This window comes from Bombus huntii, chromosome 1 (genome assembly GCF_024542735.1).
Source record: "Bombus huntii isolate Logan2020A chromosome 1, iyBomHunt1.1, whole genome shotgun sequence".
In the NCBI taxonomy this organism is placed as follows: Eukaryota; Metazoa; Arthropoda; class Insecta; order Hymenoptera; family Apidae; genus Bombus; species Bombus huntii.
The window spans coordinates 765,340-789,126 of record NC_066238.1 but is presented as its reverse complement, the minus strand read 5'-3'; the positions used below and the strand labels follow the sequence as shown (position 1 = coordinate 789,126).

Genomic DNA, 23,787 nt, shown 5'->3' with positions numbered 1-23,787 from the left:
AACCTTTTCCACGATCTCTGCCTATAAGCATTAAACTACGATCCTTTAAAATACGCTAAAATAATTACGCCAAATTAAATTATCGAATGTTCGACTTTTCGCAAAATCAACCCATTGCTCTGACGTTCTCGCGTGCCATCGTCGAACATATCCCGGACGAAGGATTTTTTTCAACACGGTTAAACGCGTTTCACTCGGCTGTCGTCGCCCATACTGCTGGCTTCGTCGAATCAGATAAACCGCACACAGCGTCGCGTTGTCTCTGCCAGACCGAATAGAGGGACGTTTGTAAGCTGTCGACGGGGCAAGCTCGAACACAAACGTGGCAGATTAGAGCGCGAAGCTTCGACGTGGATTTCGACCAGCCGCTTTTCGATGTTCTCGAATTACCGGTAAACCTTGACTCGCGATTCATCGAACCCTGGGACGGCTGCTCCGCTCGTTATGCTGTATGCTCGCGATGGATTACACGATCGTTGCGTATAGTTCGACTACAACGTAGATTCGTTGTCTGCTGGAACCATCGTTTGGGTGGAATTTACGCGCGCGAAAATTCAATTTAATTTCGTTTCACTTCGTTTATTTGTTTTTTTTTCTTTTTTACGTAGAACGGTTTTAGCAGATGCGAGCATCTTGTTTGAAAGCGGAAGGTTAGGTTAGACGGATGAAACGGTCGAACTCTTAATAAAAAAATTTTTACGTATAGAGTTTTATTAGACCAGCTTCGATACGGTTTTTATGCTCCTATTAAAAAGTTTTTGCGGTTCTGGTTGGGAAAGCTTCGAAAGCACCCTTTACACCGCAGTTTCGACTTCCGAAATCTTTTTCTCGTTAAAAAGAGATACGGGTATATAAAAACACGGCAGTCTCCCCGTCGTAGATTATAATCTTACATAGATGGATTTTATTGTTTCGCGTGCAGTCGATAGCTTCGGATCTCGTTGTTATCGAATATTCGTCAAATCCGCTAAAACCGTTTGTCCGAACTTTTTCTTTTTTTCACCGTTCGTACGTATGAACGTGTTCGCGTTCGTTGCGCGTATCGGATAATTTAGCTGGCTGAATTCGTTCGGAACGTAGAAACCAAAAGATGGACCATCAGATACCAAACGCGCTAATTTCTATTCGTTTCCGTTTAATTTTGGAATTTGAATCGCGTTTTTCTAAAGTAATACAAGTTTGTTTTTAAAAGATTTGAATGATCTTTTCCTTGTTTACGAAAGTGTCTGGCGTATTCGAAACAGCGAGAAAAGTGGATGTTTCCAGCGTTGGAAAGCCAATACTTCTTTAAGAAACGTCGCGAAAGCTTCGCGAGTTTTAGTAATTTCTTTCAGCGAGCGCGGTTTCCACGAGTTTAAAGACACGTCTCGCGGATATTCAAGAAAAATGGGAAAAGCTTGGCATTTCAGAGAAGCGAATACAGATTTTACCGGGCAATGTTTTCAAAACTTTGCTAGCCTCTTTTGATGAGTTTACGAGACTCTGCTCTCTTTTCTGTCGCTCTGACTTATTTTTGCAACGCCGTGTTATTGGTTATACGATGTTACGATTCGTTTTTCGATCATTTCTTTCATCGATTCGCGAAATTTGCTGTTCCACAATTCGTAAAACTCGAAACTTCTTGCCAATGTATCGGGAAACGCGTTGACCGATTTATGTATATTATGCAGTGGCCGCATAAAAGTAAAAGTAGCATTTTCATAGCAATTAATCGGGTCCAGGTGTATCAACGTTCGTATCGTTTGGTAGAACTTTCATGTGAAAATTGGAAATGTACTCTTCGTAGCTCTGTATATGTACGCAGCGTATAGGCGATTTATTCCAATAAAAAATTTACGCTGTGTATCGTCTTTTTGTCGCTAAAAGTGTTTACGAATAGAGTACGGAAACGTATCAGCTGAACACTTTGCTACTTACGAGAAGGATTGCTTGGAAGCGTCCGGGATCGCGATCTGGATCGTGAGATCCAGATCGAATCGTCTTAGACCGATGGAACCTCGACCCGAGGGCTACGAAATCCTACGGTCTTGGAAGTGCGGTCGTCCTGAGATTATAGAAACACGATTTGGTCCGCTGCAAAGTTACGAATTCTCGATTCGATTACCTCGAAATCGATATACCTTCGTTCGAAGTACGCAAAGATCGTCGAACCTTGTCTTGGATCAGCCCGGAGATGTAGAATTAGGAGACTAGACGTCAATGTGGATTGTTCCAACGTCGTTCCGAAGTCATATCGATTTCAGTTATCTTCGAGATCGTTGGGTGTCGGTTTCGAGCAATTTGAGAACAGAATCGCGAGTCGGATTACCCTGATCGTCTCAAATTAAATTATCCTAACGTTTTCGAGAAACTTTGGCCTGGACCTTGCGTCAAAGCGTTTGATTCGAGGGCGTGCCTCGGGGTTTAAGAGTCCACGATCTAAACTCTGAGAAAGCTTTCCAAGTCCCCGAGGACCCGCCAGTCCATCTTTAGTTCCAAATTCTACGATTTTGCGGTGAACCAAATTGAGATTCTGCAGTTTCGTTGCTACGAGGCCAAGGTCCCGCGATCTTACTCCGAACCAACTCAGGCCGCGTAGATTCTACAGACTTTCAAACTCTGGGGACGTTGAATGTCTTTTTGAAATTGCGAATCTTAATCGTACGAATTTCGAAATCCATGTGAGTTCGCTCGAGGTATCTGTCAAATTTCTCTCCCGTATTCTCTAATTCTTCTAATTCTTCTCCTTCAAATAAACTCAAGATGTACCTTGAGACTTGGTGCATTTCTAAGGCTTTTACTTTTTAGAGACGTTGAATTTTACTTTTTCTCGGATTAGAGGACAAATCTCGACGTAAATTAAAACATCTTGAAACTTCGTACATATTTAAGCTCTCAAAGACTTTAAAATTTTGGAGACATTGAATTTTACCATTTTTCGAGCTTCTGCATCTTATAAATCTTATAAATCTCTGAAATTCATAGTCACTGGTACCGTATCGATATTTATCAGATTCAAAACACTCGACATCGCTCCTATCCTATATGCTATTCGTAGCATATCGTTGTTTCTACCCGATTGTGCAATACCGTACATGTCCGGTATCGTTCCTTTCGAATGGTTGCTATACCATTTAACGCGTGTGGCTTTTGGACAAGCTCCAGCATTTCCCTAGGATAACTGCTAACGATTCTTTCGGTTATCGTAACAAGTATCGTCGAATATCGCATTGCAATCTAATATTACCTCCCTTTGTACTCTTCTCGACTCCTCTAACTTTCAAATTCCTATTCTCTGACATCAATGATGGTGTTTTATACCGAACGCAAGATAAACGCGCGAAGAAAGTAGTGAAATCGTGTTTTGTAATAGATCGATCGTGCGCCTCGGTTTATTCGTTGTTACTTTCCCTGCAAAATTTTATAGGGTGTGGTAGGTTTCCATTTGGAAAAACGTACAGTAGTGCGATTTTTCAAAAACACGAAATGTGTATAGCTACAAATTTTTAAACGATAGGAACAACTCTGCTGTTAATTCCAATAGAGAGTAAATGCAGATAACGCGGATAACGCGAGAAATTAAAAACTAACTCTGTCGCCAAAGCCTCTCGAAGGAATACAAGAAGACTTGCGGATTTCTGACAAATTCGCAAGAACCAATGACTGGCGCGATATTGTCCATTGATCCGCGTCTTATCGTTCAACGATAGACGAAAGTTTCTAGATAAAACAACGAGACTTTTACCGCGCGATATTCGACGAAGAAAAACGAGACCGCAAGCGGTGGCATAAAAGATTCCGGCGCTATACAGTTTAATAGAATTAAACTGTAAGTTAACTTTTTGATGCCTCTTCCTGCTCGCTTTTTAAATTCTGTCCCGAGTTTCGGCGCCATTTAAAGGAACGGGTGGAAATTACTTGACGGCTTGTCGGTTTACTTTTTGGCGGAAAAATAAAGGAAAGGAGGAAAAGAAAACGCGCGACGTAGTAGAACGACGTTCGGAATTGGCGTATCAAGACGGAAAAAATAACGTCTTGTTCGTTGGAAAATTGTTGGAGAACGTTTCGCGGATAACGAGTGGCACGGATACTTATCGTTGGAAACTTATTGCGCGAGATAATGCGCGCGAAAGGAAGCGTATTTAGAAGCGGTGAATCGTGGGAGAGGAAACGAAACGCTAACGATCCTGTAACTTTGGGCAGAAAAGCGAGAGTTTGCAAAAATAGACGAAAGACAGTCGCGAAAAATCGGGGTATAAGGAACAAGTCGACGCGAACGATCGTCGATTACGAAACATCGTTTATCGTTGAAAGAAAAATTCGTATTAATGGGACGTAAGATATGGAATGTGGATGGAGATTGCATTTTATAGAAGGAAGTCTTAAATTCCAAAAATCTGTTGGATCGCCTCTGATAAAACTTTGCTTCGTATAATTTACATGATGCTACAGATAGGAAAATTTTGAAAATACATGTCTTCGTTGAGTAAAACGAGAAATTAATTTATTTTGTATTCGTACCATTAATGCGGCTTTATTGAAAATTAGATTCTAATCGTTGACAAAATGTTTAACGTTCCCTCGATAAAATCCTTAGAAATCAACCCTTCACGCCTTTAACCGATAATTCAATTTTTGTTGTGCATCGATTCTTCTCTCGTGTATTCAAATTTTTCTGTATTAATTTTCGCTTGAAAATTTGACCGCAGAGAGATTTGTAACAAAATTTCACAACAAATAAAGCTGGTAAGTTCTCAGAAATCTGGAATTTTTAAAATACACGTAATTCGAAAAACAGTCGATAAAGGTTAATAAAAGCTGAAACTATTTTTGGCAATTCCAGTTTTATATTCTAGAGAAAAAACATAAACCAGTTTCAATAATTTTACTTTCGAATCACGAAATAACAAAAATTTGGTTTCACACCGGACGACAGCACGAATCAAAATATTATTAATTTTCCGCTTTTCGAAGCTTCCACCTTTTCCACCATTTTTTGTGTCATCTATACCCCTCTCTCTCTCTCTCTCTCTCTCTCTCTCTCTCTCTGTATTTATTCACGAAACAAATAAATAAAAATTTCGATGTACGATATCACATTTCTCCGACGCATTGTACAATATAACCTAACGCGATTTTACTTAATTTCTCGACGACTATGGAACTGCAAACTTTCAGATTCATAGAACGAGCGAGTTCGTTGGGGAAAGTAACACACAAAGAGCTTGGATAACTTCGTTAGAGAGCCTCTTCGTTGAATTTCATGAAACACGGAGAGAAATTTCCACAGGATTTTTGTGTGTAAAGTTAAATGGATATTTAGAAAGGATCTGTCAATTCACGATGCATTTTCTCGAAATAGGCGTGAACGTTCTTAGGACGATACGAAAAGTTACGGATTAATGACGTTCGCGCGGGACCGGTTTCAAAGTTGTCTGACAATAAACGGTCCATTTTCACTCGCGGCACGTTTCCCCTGTTTCTACTGCGTTTCGACGTTTCCTCTCTCGTTAATTATGCCTCGTTAAGCAGTATTGTGACTCGAAACGTGTTATTTTGGAAATTATTTTGACAAAAGTCACTCGAACTCGAAAAGCTGGAATTTTAGTAACGATTTCAGTCGCAATCGCATTTTCATTTCCAGTTTATCCGAATATCCATAACTCGAGTACTCTAATATCCGAACGCTTTGCCTTCCGAACGTAATATTTCCCATTAACGGATGCACTTTTCCGTTTCCAATATGTACATATTCTATCGGTGTTCTTTCGCTATCGTTGTCATTATCACGAATTCTGATTGCAAGAATTTAGTATGAAATTAGTAGCGTTCTAACTGTCGTAACAAAATACGACGTAATTAGAGAAACTCGAACGTGACGCGAGTACGACAGAATTGGGAAAAATTAGCGATGCTGGAAAAGCCACGATCACAGACATCGGAGAACAAAAGCTCGATATCGAATCGATCGTCGAAAGCACGTAGATTCCTCGGGCGCTGGCAACGATAGAAAAATCTTAGATACACCGATGTAACGAAATGGTTTCGTTGCGATAAAGACGACGATAACGACGATTCTCTATACAAGTGGAAACAGCAAACGAAACGAATAACGGAGAGGTGCTTTCTCATGCCGAAGCATTCGCGTGGTACTCGAAAAAGGACTTTGATGGTTCGAAGTAGAAAAATAATGTAATTCTATGTATCGTAGTTATTTGCGTCGAAGAGGTTACGTGACTTAGCAGCCAACGAGATACGATATCTATAAATATTTCAAGAATCCGTCGGTTAACTTTAATCTGGACTTGAATCGATGGAATTTCATACGAGACGAGCGAGTGTTCCGTCATCTGAAAATTCCATTATCCAAATTGTTTTGTCTCCCTATTAACTCGAGGCTCTATACCCGTATACCAGTGTTTGTTTTTCTTTCTTTTTTCGTCTTTCGAAAGAAATAATCGGGAGAAAGATGTTCGTATTCTTGTAATAGAGGGAATACGTTTCTATCGTTTATGCTGTAATAAAAGAAAAATTTCAATGTAAATTATAATCTTCAATTATATTAATGCTACTTGTCGAGAAAAATATCCGCGGGGATGATATTCAAAGGAACGCTTTTCAACATTAATTATGTTTTGCGATCGCAAGTCGCAATGGAAACGTATTTCCGCGGTATGAATAAATTTTTGTCTGGCCCCCTTAACGAAATTAATGGAAATGGAATAAATTACGATTTCTCAATCGCGTTAATTTTACCTCTTCTAGCTCTCGAGGGAATTATTATCAATTAAATTGATTAATCTTTTCCGACAAAATTGATTTATCCCGCGGTTATAATTAGAACTGTTTACGATAACATCCGAAGAATTATTTTCTTATTTCAGTGCCACATATAAATCCCTGTCAATTTTGTTTGCGCAAAGTTAATTAAGATTTCATTCAAAATACACGACTGTCCTCCGATCCTATTAGTTTCGCTCTTTGAAAAACCAACGTCTCTTGAAAGTTAAATCGAAAAGAAAGTTTTTGCATTCCTGTATTACGAGTACATTTCTATCGACCACTTCCAATAAGATTAATAAAAAAAGCAACAGACTATATTACGGAGATTATATATTACGGAGAAATTGACGATATTACGTGTAACTTGAAATTATGATATTTTATATTAAAACGTACATTTCATAAAGGACATATCGCATTCATCGTCACCGTCCTTTTTCGTCCCCTATCGTCCGAAAAGAACGTAAAAATCTTAGATCTCAAACTTTTATACGATCGGATGACGTATTTGTTGTTCGGATTTCGATCGTATTTTTATTAATATATCGCACTTTATACTCGCCAACGTTTCGTGATCGTTCCACTTCGCTTCTTCTGGACAGATTCGACAATTTTCAGGAAATGTCGTAATAAAGCACCGAATGCCAAGAAAAACACGATTGAATTCCGAAGAGCCACGAGTACGTGGTTTAATGATCATCGGCAGAGAAATATGTGTGCGCGAACCAGTCAATAAGCCTAATCACGCGTAATCTGGCTAACCGATCTCGCAGCCGGATGCGTAGATAGTTAGATCAACCTCGGAAACGCAAGACAATGAGGATCGCCGATACGGTCGGTTGCAGGAACTGGGAGCGGAGTCGATCGCGCGTGATCGATTGTTCTCCAAAAACTACGCCTCGATGTCTTCGTTCTGGTCGATCGTCGCTTCCAGCCGAAATAACTTTACGACGCGTACACCTTTCCAGGACCTTTGATATTCCTCTTAGTGTACAATAGTTGGAAACCTATGCAACTCACTGCGAATCTCGATCGTACAGAAACTTTCGAACGCAATTGGCTTCGTGCACAAAGAAGCGTCCCGACTATTTTTATTCCATCCATTTTTCCTTTTTATCTCCTCCACTTTTTTCCATTTTTTTAATCGTGGCAGCGTTACTTTTATAACGTTTTTTCTTTCGAATCGCGAATGATTTTACAGGGAAGGAACGTTAACCATACGCGTAACGGTCCCTGGTAAATAAATCATTTTTTTTCAAAGGGAAATGAAAAATTCTCTTTCTTTTTTTCTGCTACTAGTCGACGCCGCTCGATATTCTCTATTATTTATTTCGCCGAATACAGACCGTGAAACTTAATCCCGATGGAAAAGAGAACGGGAGATTTGGCTTGTTTTCGAAAAACGAGAGGGAAATGAAAATCGTGGAAAGTCGAATCGAAATCGTATCGAGACTTACAAAGGCGAACCGGTGAAATACGCACGAATTGTGTTTCGATTTGAAGAGGAAATAATGCCATCAACGAAATAGCCATTCGCAGGCTCTCGAGGTGGATTCAATCGGCTGTGATCGATTGTTCCACACAAATTGCATTTCCTTCTCCGGACAACCTGAAGGACATCCAGGAGTTACGGTAATGTCGTTTAAAAGAATGTCATTATCGCGACTCCTCTTGCGAGTGTATTTGTTACCTGATGCCGGCTTTACTCGTGAAACATAAATTCCAATTAAATGGAACGATCGAGAAAATTGTAAAGCCAATAACGTATCGAAAGTGAAATCCTATAAAGTTGGATAAATCGAACAAGATATATATATATATAAGTATAGGAATGTAAGAATTATCGAACCTATTATTGGACAATTGGATTACTTAGACTCGATGTTTTGGGGGCATTTTCTTTAGTTTCTATACATGGAAGTTACACATTTTTTTTTTAATTCGACCTAGATTTTAACCAAATTCTGTCTAGATTCTTTCTTAATTTTTTTTTTTTTTTTTTACTTTAGTTAAATACAGACGAAGCCACAAAAATTTAAACACTTCGACGGATGTTATCTATGGATTTTTTCGAAGACGAATCGAATCATAAAATTTCTTTCGTCCAAGTGTGTATAAGTGTCTTTTGCCCCTTTCCTCTCTGCGTACCTAGATTTTCTCTACCTTTTATTGATATAAATTCTTAAATTTTTAAACGTACGATCTAATACCAGAATATAAACGAACGTTATCGAATGCTTCTCACCGTTAGTTTCAATCGATTACTACTTTACATTCATTTAACAGATAAAATGTTCAATTATTGATTTAATCGATACACCGATTTCATTCGCACATTTTTCTCCTTCTCTGTTTAACAATTTTTCTAGTTCTAGTAACTGTAAATCTAACAACTACAAACATTTATATAACATTTATGTGGGATGGTGTGATGTTAGTAAAAGACGTGGCTGATTGTTTATAAATGTTGTCAAAATATGTTAATATTGTCAAGGAGTGTTGTGAGCATTACCAATGTTTGTTATGGGAAAAATGAGCGTGGTAATGCAGTCAGAGTTGAATTAATCGTGGTCGAGAGAAGTTCATCGTGCTGCTGTGACGTAAAAATAGTGATAAGCGAGTTCGTGATACGCGATATTATATTCTATTTTGTGAGAGTGTAACAATATTGTGTTTATCATACTGTTTTTTCTGTTAATTTATAATAAATATTCCTACATTTATATGAAACTGCCATCTTCAAAATTATCATTGGTAGAGTTTTAACTAGTTTAACTTAATTACAGATCTCTACATTAATCCATTATTTGCCAATTTTGTCTTCACCCAAGCATCGTAGTTTCTGGACACAATGAATTGTCCCAAACGCAAATTCGTCTTAAAGCATAAACGCAAACCTATGGCCTACGTCCTATGAAAATGGATGAACAGTAAAAATGTATCGTCCCAAACGCAAATTTGTCCTTAAAGCGTAAACGCAAACCTAGGGTCTACGTCCTATGAAAATGGATGAATAGTAAAAATGTATTTTCAAAATAACAAACGTACGACGTTATGTACTTTTTATCGAAGAAGAAAATCGCTATTCGAAGATCACAATCAGGGCTAGAGCGACATAAATTTCTCTTTACGATCCGTGTCTCTAATAGATTTTATACCGCCATTTTCGTCTATATTCCCAGCTTTCTAATCTCAGCAGCTTCTTCGTTCCGACTAGCTAAACTTGCCGACGATTCGATCTACCGCAAAAGAAACAAAACACGTTCGCAAACGACTCGACCTGCTTCTCCCAACGACGTAAAGTCGAGCTCATTGCCCAATTTACCAGCACACGAAGGATCTTAGCATCGGAGAAAGAGAAGATCACCGGATTTTGCAACGCACCGTCAAAAACGCGATCGAACCTCGAAGAATCAGAAATGCGTGGTCCGACGATCAACGCGCGTACACGCGTAATCCGAGGTACAGCTCGATGACACGTGTTTTCGATTAAGCTATTTTCATCGCGGACTGACTTTCTTACAGTTTCTTCGAAATTCCGACGATACGTCGTTTAACATAATACCTATACGCGATTCGATTTTTACCCCTGCTGAAATAGAAACACTCGTCTTCGAAGTTTGAAGCTTTGACGCGTAATTAACGCCGTAGTAAGGCTGTCGTAAAAGGTAACTTTTTCATCGATTACGGACAAATTGTCCTTACAGAGTTTCGTAAACTAATATGTCGCGTGAAACGACTGGAAGAATCTCGTTTTAAAGAGAAACGTAGTCCTCCCCTCGGCGTTCTCGAACGAAGACAACGTGAAAAATATTTATATAATATCGGTGATTTCGCTGTCCAAACTGTCATATATCGTAACTTTTGCCGAGTTGTTTGTTAGCATGCGCCGGCAGAAAGTACACACAGCCAAGAAACGTCTTCCTCGAGGGAGAATCTCGGGCAGCGTGACTGCGCGAAAAATACGACTTTTCAGTCTTGGAGCGTCTTACTTTTCAGGGATACTATCGCGCTACGAATACTTCGAGAACACGATCGAAACTCGAACAAGCACAAATACGTCATCTTAACGAGCTTTTCTGAAAGTAAATTACCGCGATGGAGGACAGTGAAGGGGTAGGAACGGAGATAGTCAGAGAGTGCACCGTAATTATCCTTACTCGACCAGGTTGCGGACCATACTTTCAGCCGGCGGCGTTTCTTAACTTTATTAATTGCCGTGGCTTCGTTGCGGCAATTTGATGCAGCTAGATCGTTACAAGTTAAGCAGCCCACGACGCCATTACTTGCTACACGTGTGCGCGTCGCAAGTTAACACGACGCAATTACTTAAGCCAAGTTCACGTAAGGCGGTCGTCTATTTCCGCGGACCGAAGCGATCCTGCTGCTCCGTCTACGCTTTGGCGTACCGAGCGTCACTAAGTTTGATTCGCAATTATCGGTCCGTCTCGGTCACGTTCCATCCTCGAACACGAATGGCACGTTGTCGTCGCTATGTTTCGTCGCTAGCGCGTGTCTGCACCGATATCTCTTCGATATCTTTAGCGAGATTAAAGACGTAAACGAGTATTCTTCCACCGTTGGCCGATTGCCCGTCGATTCGAAAATTCAACGTCCGAATGCTTTAAAAACGCCGCAAAAGTGCTTTCTCGATCGGTGAATGTAAATTTACGAACAGATTGCTCGATGACCGTACGAACCGACGATCTTACTCCGTGTTCTTGCTCGTTCGATCTAACCGAAAGTTGCGTTGGGTGCTCTGAGAACGCACCTTTATGCAAGCATTTTATGTAACTTTTTTTTCCGTTGACTTTTGCCTCTTGTTATTACGGTTTGTCGTACGTTTTGCTCTTCAACCATTTATGCCAGATGAAAGCAAAAAACTACCTATCGACGATCGATCGGTGGTGAATTTTCGCACATTTTTTGTGGTCCCCTGTCTTTTCGTACGAAGTTTTCTATTACAATTTCATAAAACTACTTCTCTTTTTCTTCTTCCCTTCATCTTGCTTTTTAACGTCAAGTACAACCAGAATGACCAAAGTTTACACGCGAACGATGGGAATTTTGATTCTGTTACTTGATCTCAATACGCACCGATCGGTTTTCTTCTTCGTAGAGTGCTATATGATCTTTGATTATTAACGTCTAAGGAAAATACGAATCGGTCACATCGTTGAAAATTCCGAGATAATTTGCAAAGTGGTCGTTTCAATCCTCTCGACAACGTCGAGATTCGTTGCTATTTATTAAAAACTCGAAAACAGTTAAAAATATATAAATCGTAAAAAGTGGTTTCCTCGGGAAAAGTTTCTAAATCGGAAGATATCGTTTCATCGGACTATCGAGTAATATTATCTTATATCATTTTCTTAATCTCTAATTACGACTATGATACGACGTGACACGCGAGAATTTTATTCAACGTTCAGTCAGGCTTTTCGCTCGTTCTCGCTTAAGTACCATCCCATTATTGCTATATCCAAAGAAAAGAAGGTTTTCAGGTTTTCCGACTCTTCTTGTATAATACCAGCTTTATCTGTACGTTAACGCGAGAAAGTAAGAAACGCGCGAAGAGAACATTCGGTATTAAGAACTTTCACTGCGTTTTTGCCATTAATGGTAGAAATTTCACATTCCGAAAAGGAAGGAACGCGGTATAATCGCGTATATTCTCCTTTATCGATACAGCCATAGAAGGAGAGCCGTTAATGAGAAAAACCGTAACCAAATAAAAAATAGCTTGACTTTTACAAATTCAACAGCCGATCTTCTTCGCTCTCTTTGCGCTATAGATAACATTTTTCAGAAACAAAATTTCTACGCCGTTAAGATCGATCTTCGTTTAACTAATTTCCGTCAAATGCATTTTGTCGATCGTTTTATATACATTAATTAACGTAAAAATAATATCGTAACATCAAATTGAAAGTCGATCGAAAGTTGATCGTTTTCGGAATAATTATTTTTCATTTACGATTAATATAATCTCGAATCTAACTGACAGTTACGAGTAAACCTTTAATCAGCGAATCTTTAATAACAAAGGGCTTGTTACGGTCGGACGGTTTTTGTCGTTTCCAACGAAGGACGGGAGAGTTTTTAATGTTTCACAAAAGCCAGCCGAGCCGGAAATAATGGTCGGTCGACGAACCGTCGTTTCCCGACTTGACCACGAGTAATTAATTAATACGAGAAAAGATTAGCGGAGGATGTGCGCGATACGGACAAAAATGTCCCATTTTCTACGTTTCGTTGTTACCGGGCTTTCAAATAGAGTCGCGGATTACTCGAATAGCCAGCTACTCGCTCGCTTTACAAAACATTCATATATTTTTCTCTTTTAGGAAAACAAGTATCGCAGCAGGTAATTCGTAAACAAGCGAATTTTAATTGTATTTTATTCGTCTATTAAACCAAATTTATATCAATTTAATTTAATTATTAATTTAAGAAAAACTCTACTTAAGAAAGGTACTACTACCTTTTATTATAATACGATACGATAAAAACGATGTTACTCTTACTTGTTATACCAGTAATTAGTACTAATTACAAAAATAAAGCTTAACCTAAATAAACGTTTTCAAAAAAAAAAAAAAAAAAAAAAAAAAAATGACACGAAAACAGGCTACAGCGATTCATTGATAAACAGGGGACTGTATTCACGTTTTATCACATCTGTCGCTATGTTCCATTAACAAATTGCATTCGAGAATCGTATGTTCCGAAGGATACAAAAACACGTCGCAATGTTTAACGTGTCAGGAGATTCTTATTTACGTTCCATTATATCTGCCATTAAAGCGTATTAATAAATTTTATTCAACGATCTCGCGTCGAACAAGCCGAAACGGGCTACGGTAATTAATTCGTCGGGAATAAAAAGGACCTTATTTACGTTTTGTCGCATTAGCGAATTATATTCGACAGTGGTACTTCGTTTTGAGAAGCACGACACAAAAACAAGATATAAAGAGCTATCTCTGAAAAGAACATCGTTTATGTTTCGTTATATTATATTTATCGGTTACACATGTCGGTTCATTTTATTCGATCGTATCTTTTCAAAGAACGTCGTCGAACGCGTTTCACCGGCTCAATGGAAAAAAGCGATCAAAGAGATTTCCTTTACTTTCGGGACCAAATCTGCGAGCTATTAATTCGATGAACCATAAATCGCCAGCTTGCAGATATGGATGGATGGAACACTGTGCGTTTTTCTACACAGCCCACTCATTTATCGGTGGAGATTTGGTTAGCTCCAACAGGTATATGTAAGTAAATGAACTAGTTTTTAGCGGATCGCCGCGGAACGCTGCCAATTTTCTGCGATTGCCAAAACAGTTCACTTTCACCGTTTTATTGGTTCGTTCATCCGCGAATCCAAATTTATGCCTAATACAAAAATTAGAATTCGAAAGGCGATCGTTGAGCGGAGGTAGCTGAATTTTTGTTCTCTCGTATCGTAGTTGATCGGTGATTTTACCGTCACCGGTGCCAATTTCGATTTTTCTATTTGTCCGCTCTGATAAATGTTACAGTTGTAAGCTCGATGTGTTATTACCGTGATACCGTATGTACGATCATCGACACAACGTTCGATGATTGTATTCAGAATAGTTCTTACAATAGTCGAGATTCGCTTTATATTTCTTAAAGTCGTTTCACTTATTTACACCGAAGCAATTTTCTTGCAGTTTGTATGCCAATTCCGGATAATTCGATCAATAACGTTGGAAAATTTCTCCTCGTAAATAGTTTCCCAGTAATCCTCCTTTGATTTCACGAAAAGATAACTATTTAACCTGGCGATTTTGTCTGACAAAGTCCCAGACGAGATTTAACTTCCGATCGTCTGTGTCGATTTTAATCTGAAACAATTTCAACGAAAGAATATACGAACACGTAATTACTCTGTATCTTCTATCGCGATACTTTTATCGGATCTTTAATAATCCTTCGTGTTACTACGTACGCTCCGTTTCAATTTCAATTTCTAAATAATTGAATTTCGATCTTTCGACCTTTAATTAACTTTCATCCACTTCGCGCAATCAGTGTAGCTCTTTGCGTTTTTCTATACTCGTTGAAAGAATTTGCAAATTCCCAACTATCTGTCTTTCCCCGATTTGGTAACAACAGAAAGAAACTAGATTAAGAGAGGAAACGAACAGGGATTAAATTTGATTTCTCGGAAAACCAAGCGTCGCGCCAACGACTTACCGAATCGCATGCCATCCACTTTTCCTATTCCACCACCGCATGCCACGTAATTTTTGACCATTTTCTCGAATTAACACCAAGAGACGAATTAAATTAAAAAAGAAACAGAACACGAACAAAGATTAAATTCGATTTCTCGAAAAACCAAGCGTGCTATATTCGTTTCTATCATTTCACCGCATTCTGTATAATTTTTGGCGTTTCGAGTTTCCTCGAATTAACCCCAAGGAACGAATTGAATTAAGGAAAAAGAAAAAAATGAACGGCGATTAACTACGATCTCTCGAGAAACGACTTTGCTCAACGACTAGTTTTCTTTTATCACCTTTTCCGCGATCCCTACTCCACTTGTCCGCTATATCAACCATTCACCTACCGCTTCATGCGACGAATCGCTCTTCTACTATTTCGTCGTATTCCGAACGATATTGCACACGTTTGTTCCATTTTGAGACAGTTAGAGGAATCGCGTGCTACGCCTTGCGAGTCTTCCACCGGCGCCGAATTTCACCGTCTCTCGTCGGGACGTACTTGATTTCGCTCATCCGGAAAACCTTAGCGAAGCATCAGGTGCTTGCAGGTGCAAGGTTAAATTGAATAGGCGCTCGCGAATATCAACGTCATCGTGTTACACGAGCAGAGGGAGTTTAAGCCTCCTTCTTCCGGCACATGCCGAAGTAAACACGGCGTCGCGACGCGCGAATAAGAACGCGAACGTTTCCTTTCTCTTTTTTTCTCGCTATTTCGTCGCGTCATATCGCGACTTTACCTGTAGCGATCCTCCTTTTTACTACCTTGGCTTTTGCCTACGAAAGACACCGCGAAAGCTCAACGACCGACGTGAAGTAATCGGAAAGGAGTCGTACGAGATTACGAGCGTTTACGGAAATTCGTATTTTTACGACATTAACTAAAAACGTAGAAGCTAGTGATTTTCAATTTCTTTAATTTAAAATGTTTTTAATCGGACGCTTTTAACGAGATACTTTCGATATACGCCCCGGGATAAATGTAAAAAGAAATCTAAGAATTCGATATATCGCTAATGACAAAATTATATCAACTCGAAGAGTGGAAATTACTGGAATTTTAAATAGTTTGGAGTAGACGATTACGATTACGATATTTTTTCTCTCGCAAGCAAATAGCGTAATACGCATTTAATACGTATACCAACGTATATATAACCAACGATGTAACGTTTTATGCTAATTTTAAAAAGTGAAAAGGATCGTGAACGAATATGGGTTATTGTTTGCTAATTCGTCAATTAATATCAGGTATTAGAGCCAATCTAATCTTCGTTTATCTATTGATCGTATAGGTTACGAATTACTTCATGCGAGACATCTATTCCTTAACCATTGCCAATTCGAGCAACGAATTAGCTCGTTTTCTTCTATTAATAGATCGATACACCGGTCTTCGTATTTACGTTTTTTCCTCCAAAAGATTATAACCTTTCTCGACGTTGTTGGGACTTTTTAACGTTAAAAAAATATCGGAAATCTCGACAAATCTCGTTTCAATCTAGGCGTTAAATATTTTCTTAGAAAATGGAAAGTATCCGTTTCGATAGAACGTAAAAAAATCGTTAGCGATTCTTCGAGAATTCTCGATCCTTTTCTTTCTTTCGATCTTACGTTAAAAATTTCCTCGAAGGAGAAAAAAGCTTTTTCGTCCGCCAAAACTAAAGCGAAAAATAAAGCGATCGAGACGCGAGGATTCCAAGATCTCGAACTTGGAAGGTCGCCCGAGAAGGATCGGAACGCGACAAAATGGAAAGTATCGGAAAAGAGAAATGGCGAGGCCAGACATCAAACGAATCTCCACCGAGCAACACCCTCGAAATCAGCGACAGTTCGCACCCGACAATCGTTAATTCGTCGTCAAAGTATCGCGGGGACAGGCGCCAGGGTATCCATTAAGAGCAGTGAAAGCGGCTGGTTGTATCGTTCCCCGTCGTGTTTCCCTTATCCACCTGTTCGCAGCATTGTTTCTGACGCATTACGCGGCACTTTATTCCTGTGGGAAATCGCGTTACCGAGCGCTTCTCCTCTTCTGCGGAGACAATACGTGAGAAGATGTAGATCGATGCGTTCGCTGCACCGGGATCGATCCCGACAGCGTTCTCACGGGACAGTCTGTACATATGCGCGTTTCCGCTCGAGGAAGCGACTTCCGTCGAATTCCATCGGCCATTCGTCCTGTACCGGGTGTCCCATTATTCGCGTTTTAACGTTTGAATCGGTGGTTCTTAACACCGTTTATCGTACAAGGTATGGAACAGTCGAGATTCCGTTCCATTGGTTTGGATACAGCAGCGTAAAGATAGGGTACACAGGGTGAAACACGTAAATTGTTACGATCCGTACTCTCCGAAATCGTTATAGAAACGGACGTGAAATTTGGTCGCGTTGAATGATTCAGGGGGCTAACGATAAATTTAAGTAAGCAAGTGCCAATTTTTCGAAATAGAAGTTACAGCGATGAACAATTTTTTAAGAGCAATTTTCGGTTTTTTCTCACTCGCTCGTTAACGTCTATATTCCAAAGAAGGTACGAGCGACGAAAGAACGAGAAGAAAATAGATCGCAGCGTTCCTTGGTACTTCAAAGTATGTCATATAGCGATAAATCAAATTTTTAGATATCGTTGTATTTTCCCCTCGTTTTTATCAACGAGTGTTTGTCTGTCTTTTGCACTGAAATAAATACAAACGAACGTAAAATGAATGTAATACGTACGGGTGCCTTTAAACGATATTTAATACTAAGAATCACGCTGACATTCTCTCCATTCGATAATTCATACAGCTTAAATTCAACTCCACCTAAAAGGTCTTATCTCGATCGCGATAGTAAATCAAATCATCGGACAGTGAATCCTTTATCGTGGAAGAAAGTTCGTCGGAAGCATAGCACAAGACGGCATTTTCCATCTGGCATAGCGCCAAATCAGTATGTAATTTACCGTCTCCGTTTTGCTTACTTCCGTGGCGGTCACAATGCGTTCTCAGGCTGCACGGGAAACTGGGTCAAGAATAGGTTGAAGGGAAAATACCACGAATCCCGACAACTTTCGGTATTTGCTCGCCGTTTGAATTATCGATTGCATATTCAGGTAATTTCATTGGGACAATTGTAAGTAGCAAGAGATCGAGACGAATCGAAGGTAATAATTATCCTCGAACGAAAGTTAATAAGCAGATCGATTTCTCTTTTAATTAATGTATAGATAAGTAAGAGATTGAAACGACAAGGGTGAATAAAAAACGGGTAATACTTAACAATTTGACCGATATCTTCGAGCTTTTTCAAGCTTCAATACGTTGGAAAAGATTATTTGAAAAGATAAAGTATCGTTTAAAAAAGCGTCGCGAACGATATAATTTTATGTAACGATATAAAACAAAACCTAAGCTAAAACCAACTGTTATTTCCAACTATTATTACGATCGTAGACCTTAAATAAACGATACTTACGATTGTTTGCGACATTTTTTAAAACGATATTTTGTCTTTTCAAGTAGCCCTTTTCAATGTTATCGAAGTTTCAAGCAAACCGATCAAATTATAAAGCATCGCCAAAAGTTTACTCGTGCAACATCCAGTACCGAATGGAAACACGTGTAAAACGATCAATGAGAATAAGTTTATCGATGTATCGATTCAAAGGTCTTCCCACGTCCATTACGATGACGTGTTTTTCGGCTGTTGCTACTTCCTTTCTTCAATAAGAAAGAAGGTTTCTCGGATAGAAAAGAAACGATTATTTTTTGAGAATATTTTTTGAGAACAAACGATCGATGAGGTTTTTCTTTGTGAATTACGAATATCATCGTCCCATAACTTCGTAAAGCGCTAATCATCTATCGTATGATTTTCTTCAAGTTCGTAAATAACTTCTCTCGTCACTGGCTCTCGTAAATCTCGTTTTTTTCTCCTCTTCCTACGTAACTATTCGCGCCCGTAACGTGGTAATTACTGGGTGTTAGTCGCGTGTTATTAGAATCAATATTTTTGTTCTGTCAGACAGTCGCGGCGCGATAGAAAGACACTCTGTAATCTCCTGTTACGCTTAAAACGACACTGGACTTATATAACGAAAAGAAATCGTTGACGGGAAAGATCGGAACGTCGTCGCTTTAAATTAATTCGAAAAGATCGCGAATGGGAAATCGTAGAAATGCCCGATGATTTAAACGATGTAAATTAGTAAATACACCGCGTGTAAATTCATACCGAGTTCTAATGATCGAAAGCCATCAATCACGTGACGTAACAAGTAGCGTACTATTAAATTGCCATTAAGTACTCCGTTCGTGGCAATTATCAGCTTCTGTTTCTGCCAACAAGAAGAAGAATGATGTACGTATCGTCGATCTTAATTTCTTTTCTCGTAGCCACGCGTAACGAGTTCGTTAATAAGGTGTTAAAGTTTGTTTCTTCGACAAAAAGTGACATTGCAAACCTTGCGCTTTTCGATCGTAAGTTTTCGCCAAGTTCCAGAGCTAGTACGCGACGAATGGAAAACTTTTCCAATGCTCGATCGATACAAGCTCGAAATCAAGCGAATTTTCAGCGAATTAAGGCGTCTGTCCCGCTTCCTACCTCCTTTGTATTCCTGTTTGAGAAACTCTTATTGCCGATGGTTTGAGACGACTCTCGTCAGATGCATTCTTTAGTTGCACGACGTTTCTTTTCTTCGGTGTGACTTTAATTGAAGAAATCGAGCCGTCCTTTCTTCGTTGCGTATTAAAATTCCCTTCCGTGCTCGTGATTCGCGATAGTTTAGCTTCAACGACTCTTCAAACGCATCGTATACTTACTTTTCTCTTTGTCGTACTCTTCGTATCTCCTTAACGTCGCGCAACGTATCTGCTAACGAAATACGGATGGAAAGGAACAAAAGCACGCGGTAGTACGAAAATGTCCGTCACTTAGTCGAAAATAACTCTGCAAGTGCGAGCGCACCATCTATCACTTTAACATGCTCACTTAAAGCTTCATCGTGTACGCATCGCACGTGCTAATCAAGCGAGCTTAATTTAACCCGTAATCCATAACCGATTACGATCCGCGTAATAAGGCTGTCGTAATTAATATAGTCAAGTATCTCGAGGAATGTCTATTTCGTGTTATTTTTCGTCCACGTTACACCCGATACCGACGTTCATTTGCTTCCGAATCGAAACTTTTATTAACACATTTACCGGCCAACGTATTTTTTAAGCTGATGTTCCATTCGCGATAATTGAATTCTACGTTAAAACGAACAACGTAACGCGTAACTGAATTTACGGTATTGAGCTTTAAAAAATAGAATATGTAACGTAGTTCGAACACTTTGGTTGGCGCATATTGCTGCAATTTCGTGAAAATGCGCGGAATTAAATATCGCGCAACGTAAAAGTGACAGCAGCAATTCGTATCTTTAAAATTTTATCTCGTTTATCTATTACAGCACTATCGTGTTTTAGCGCTGTGCATATCGTTAATTTGCAATTGCGTATACCTACGTAGAGCTGGTCCGAGTAAGAATAAGGCTAACGCTAAAACGGATTAAAGTATCTTTCAATTCGACCAAATCCTATCGTTTACCGTAGGATCGTGGAAATACGCGCGATCGAATTTTCTTAAGTTAAGATAATATCCTTCCGGTTGCGTATTCGTTTATGGATCCGATTCTCTCGATTTCTAGGTAACTTAGAACTTTTTAAAACGTTCCAAAATCGTACAAAACCTGTCAAATATTTCGTCGACAAAATTCCGCTGACAAACTTTTTATCGACAACGCGGATAACCTACTGATCGACGATCCTGCTTGTTGCCAAAATCCAGGAACCGATCTTCCAACATCCTTCGTAAGAATCATCGACGAAAACCGAATTCGCTCGGATGTAGCGAGAGAACCGAGGCGAAATCGGTCGTTAAATTGGCAAGGGAACAGGAGACGAAGAAAAGGTGGTATTACCGTCTCCTATTAATTCGACGATTAGCTGTCGCGAGGGCAGCAGTCAAACGAGAGAGAGAGAGTAGACTAATTCCAGGTTATCCTCGTCCATTCTTCGTCCCAACTCGACTTCTTCTTCCGTTCTCGTACACTCTGCTCCCTTGTTCTTCCGTCTCTTCGTTCTCTCCGGCCTTTCCACGATCAGGTTAATTAACTCGATTATCGTTTTCTTTCTTTCTTCCGTTACAGGTGCGCACCTTGTTCGTGAGCGGCTTGCCGATGGACGCCAAGCCGAGGGAGCTATATCTGCTCTTCAGAGCATACGAGGTGAGTCTTGATTATTTTGCAAGTTAACCTCACCGGCCACCGTACGACTGGGGTACGACCTAACGTTAAGGCTGATCTAACGTTTTTCAAACTAGCATTACTTTTTTACCAATGCTCCTCGCAGCATACGACGCGAGTCTCGATTATTTTGCGAGTTAACTCGACTTGCGACCCGTAATTGGGCCATGACCCGACGTTCGAGCTAATCTAACGTTTTTCAAAGTAATCCTACTTTTTTACCGATGCTCCTCGGGGCGTATCGGACGAGTCTTGATTATTTTACAAATTAACCTAATCGGTGAAAGTATACGAAGTACTAGTCTTTTACTAACGCTCTTCGGAGCATACGGGGTGAGTTTTTTGATTATTTTACGAGTTAAATTAACTGGCCGCTGTGCGATCGAGGTATCACCTCGTACTAAAATTAACCTAACGCTTGCGAAACTGATATTGATTTTTCACCAAACGCGTCTATTTTCAGTATCGTTTTTCTTTTCCTTCTTTTTTCTCTTTCTTCTTTCTTTTTTTGTTATATACTATGGTCTTTCGTTCTAACGAAGGTTCTGTTCCACTCAAACGTGGACTTTAAAATATAAAAGCGATTCAACGTTGCTATAATAATTCTTCGGTATACTACCTATACTATATGGTTCGAACACGCGTTTATCGTTGTGCGACTCAAGTTAAAGAAACGATTTACCTTTAGTCGTAATCTGAGAAAATTTTGCTCTGAGAAAAAAGAGCGGAGTGTTCCTGTCGAGTTGTTCCGTCGAGTTTATAAATCTTTTATATCGTTTATCGGAATTAACGCGAATAGGTATTACGCACTGTATGACGAGAAAAGATATCGATGGAATCGCTTGAAACACGACGAGTAATCTACTTTGCTTAAATCCAAGTGTCGAAGCACGAGAAGCGTGTTACGTTCTAAAGTTCCAAAATCACCCTGATCGACGATTGCGTTCCATCGTTCGTTGTTCAATTCGTTTCGACTTTCACCGATCGATGATAATCTCAAACGTGTATGCGATAAAATCGTAAAATTTAGAAAATTACGAAATCATAAAATCTGGAGAATTAGAAAATCACAAGGTCGTAAAATTTAGAAAATCAGAAAATTACGAGATCGTAAGATCTAGAAAATTACAAAATTACAAAATTACAAAATCGAATTTAGAAAATTACGAAACCGTAAAAGTTATTCTCGCGCGAATTTTGCGCTAACGATACAAAGAGAAAAAATGTCTATTCGAGGATTTTTCAAAGTTCGAGATATATAGCTGGAGAAGTAACGACGTTGACCACGGTTTTTACCCAGAAATCGGAGTAGATATCGCGCCGGAGAATCCGTACGAATCGTTAAAGAGACGCGATAAGGGTCGAAGAACGGAGTACATTTCACCTAACTTTCCCTCTTCCAATCGTGAGTTTTCAGATAAACGGGTTATTCGGCATTCGATTACGTGATTTCATCATCTCCTTCGTCGTAACACTCTGCAACTTACTTCTCTAGGGAGAGGCAGGTGATTCGACTTGCCTAAGCTTAAACTCGATCGAAATTTGTCGCAGGTGTCGGTTAATCGACTTTGGGTCGACTTAAGTAAACGCCGACTAATAGATTCGCGTACTTACATGTAAGTACGCTTTCTCTGCCTTTCTTTCCTCGTAGTCTACTGTTTTTTGTACGTGTTCTTTCCAATTTGTCATTTCACTGATAAATAAATAACGATAGTCGTACGTGTACCGCAAAATCGTAAGATCGATTCATTCATCTCGTTGATTCATTCATCTGTCGTAATTTATTAATCTTTAGATTATTGAACTTTCGTACAAATTACTTGACACTTTGAATTTTAAAAAGGAATACGGAATACTTCTTATTTTATCTCTTTATTTACTTATTTCTCAATTTTTAAATAATTATCTAATTATTCTAACTAATAGCTGTCGTTTTACTTTCTCGGTTATGTATCTACCTTTTGATTAATTTATCGTTGACCTGTTAAAGGAAGCAATAGCTCCGCTTGTTTAAAGTAAGTAAAGTAAATGATCATATCTTGCTCGAAAAAAAATCTCGTATTTCTAATTAGTTAGGATATATACGCAATAGAGCTAATTTAAAATCAAGTACGTATAAATGTAATCGGCAGCGTAAAGAAGCGTAAGCTCTGCGCGAAAATTCTGTTACGCGTTAGTTTGGTTGAAGAGTATTGGACGATACTTGGGCGAAATAGCATCATCGTTCATATAAACCAACTTTAACTCATTTGAGAGAGAGTGATTATAGAGAGAGATTATAAAACGAATTGTGCTATCGTGCATTAAATTTAAGAGACAATTTGAAAATGTAAACGATCTTTTAATCGAATCGTATCTTGCAGTTGCGTTAAAAATTATCGCTGGGATTTCCTCTATATCGCTATCAAAGTAATTTAGTTTTGTTCAGTATGAAAGATTAATTTGCCTCAAACGAGTAGTATTGGATAATATCGATTCAATGGCACTTGCAGAACTATC

General features: G+C 39.1%; 1 protein-coding gene across 2 annotated transcripts in view; it reads left to right on the top strand.

Annotated features, from left to right (window-relative positions):
• The window catches only part of LOC126865674 (protein couch potato), a 199,057-nt gene that overhangs the window by 62,767 nt on the left and 112,503 nt on the right, over positions 1–23,787 (top strand). For both annotated transcript variants that reach the window (XM_050618589.1, XM_050618503.1), the window contains exon 2: positions 21,193–21,270. In XM_050618589.1, coding sequence (XP_050474546.1) covers positions 21,193–21,270 — 78 coding nt within the window. The remainder of the gene's footprint in view (positions 1–21,192; positions 21,271–23,787) is intronic.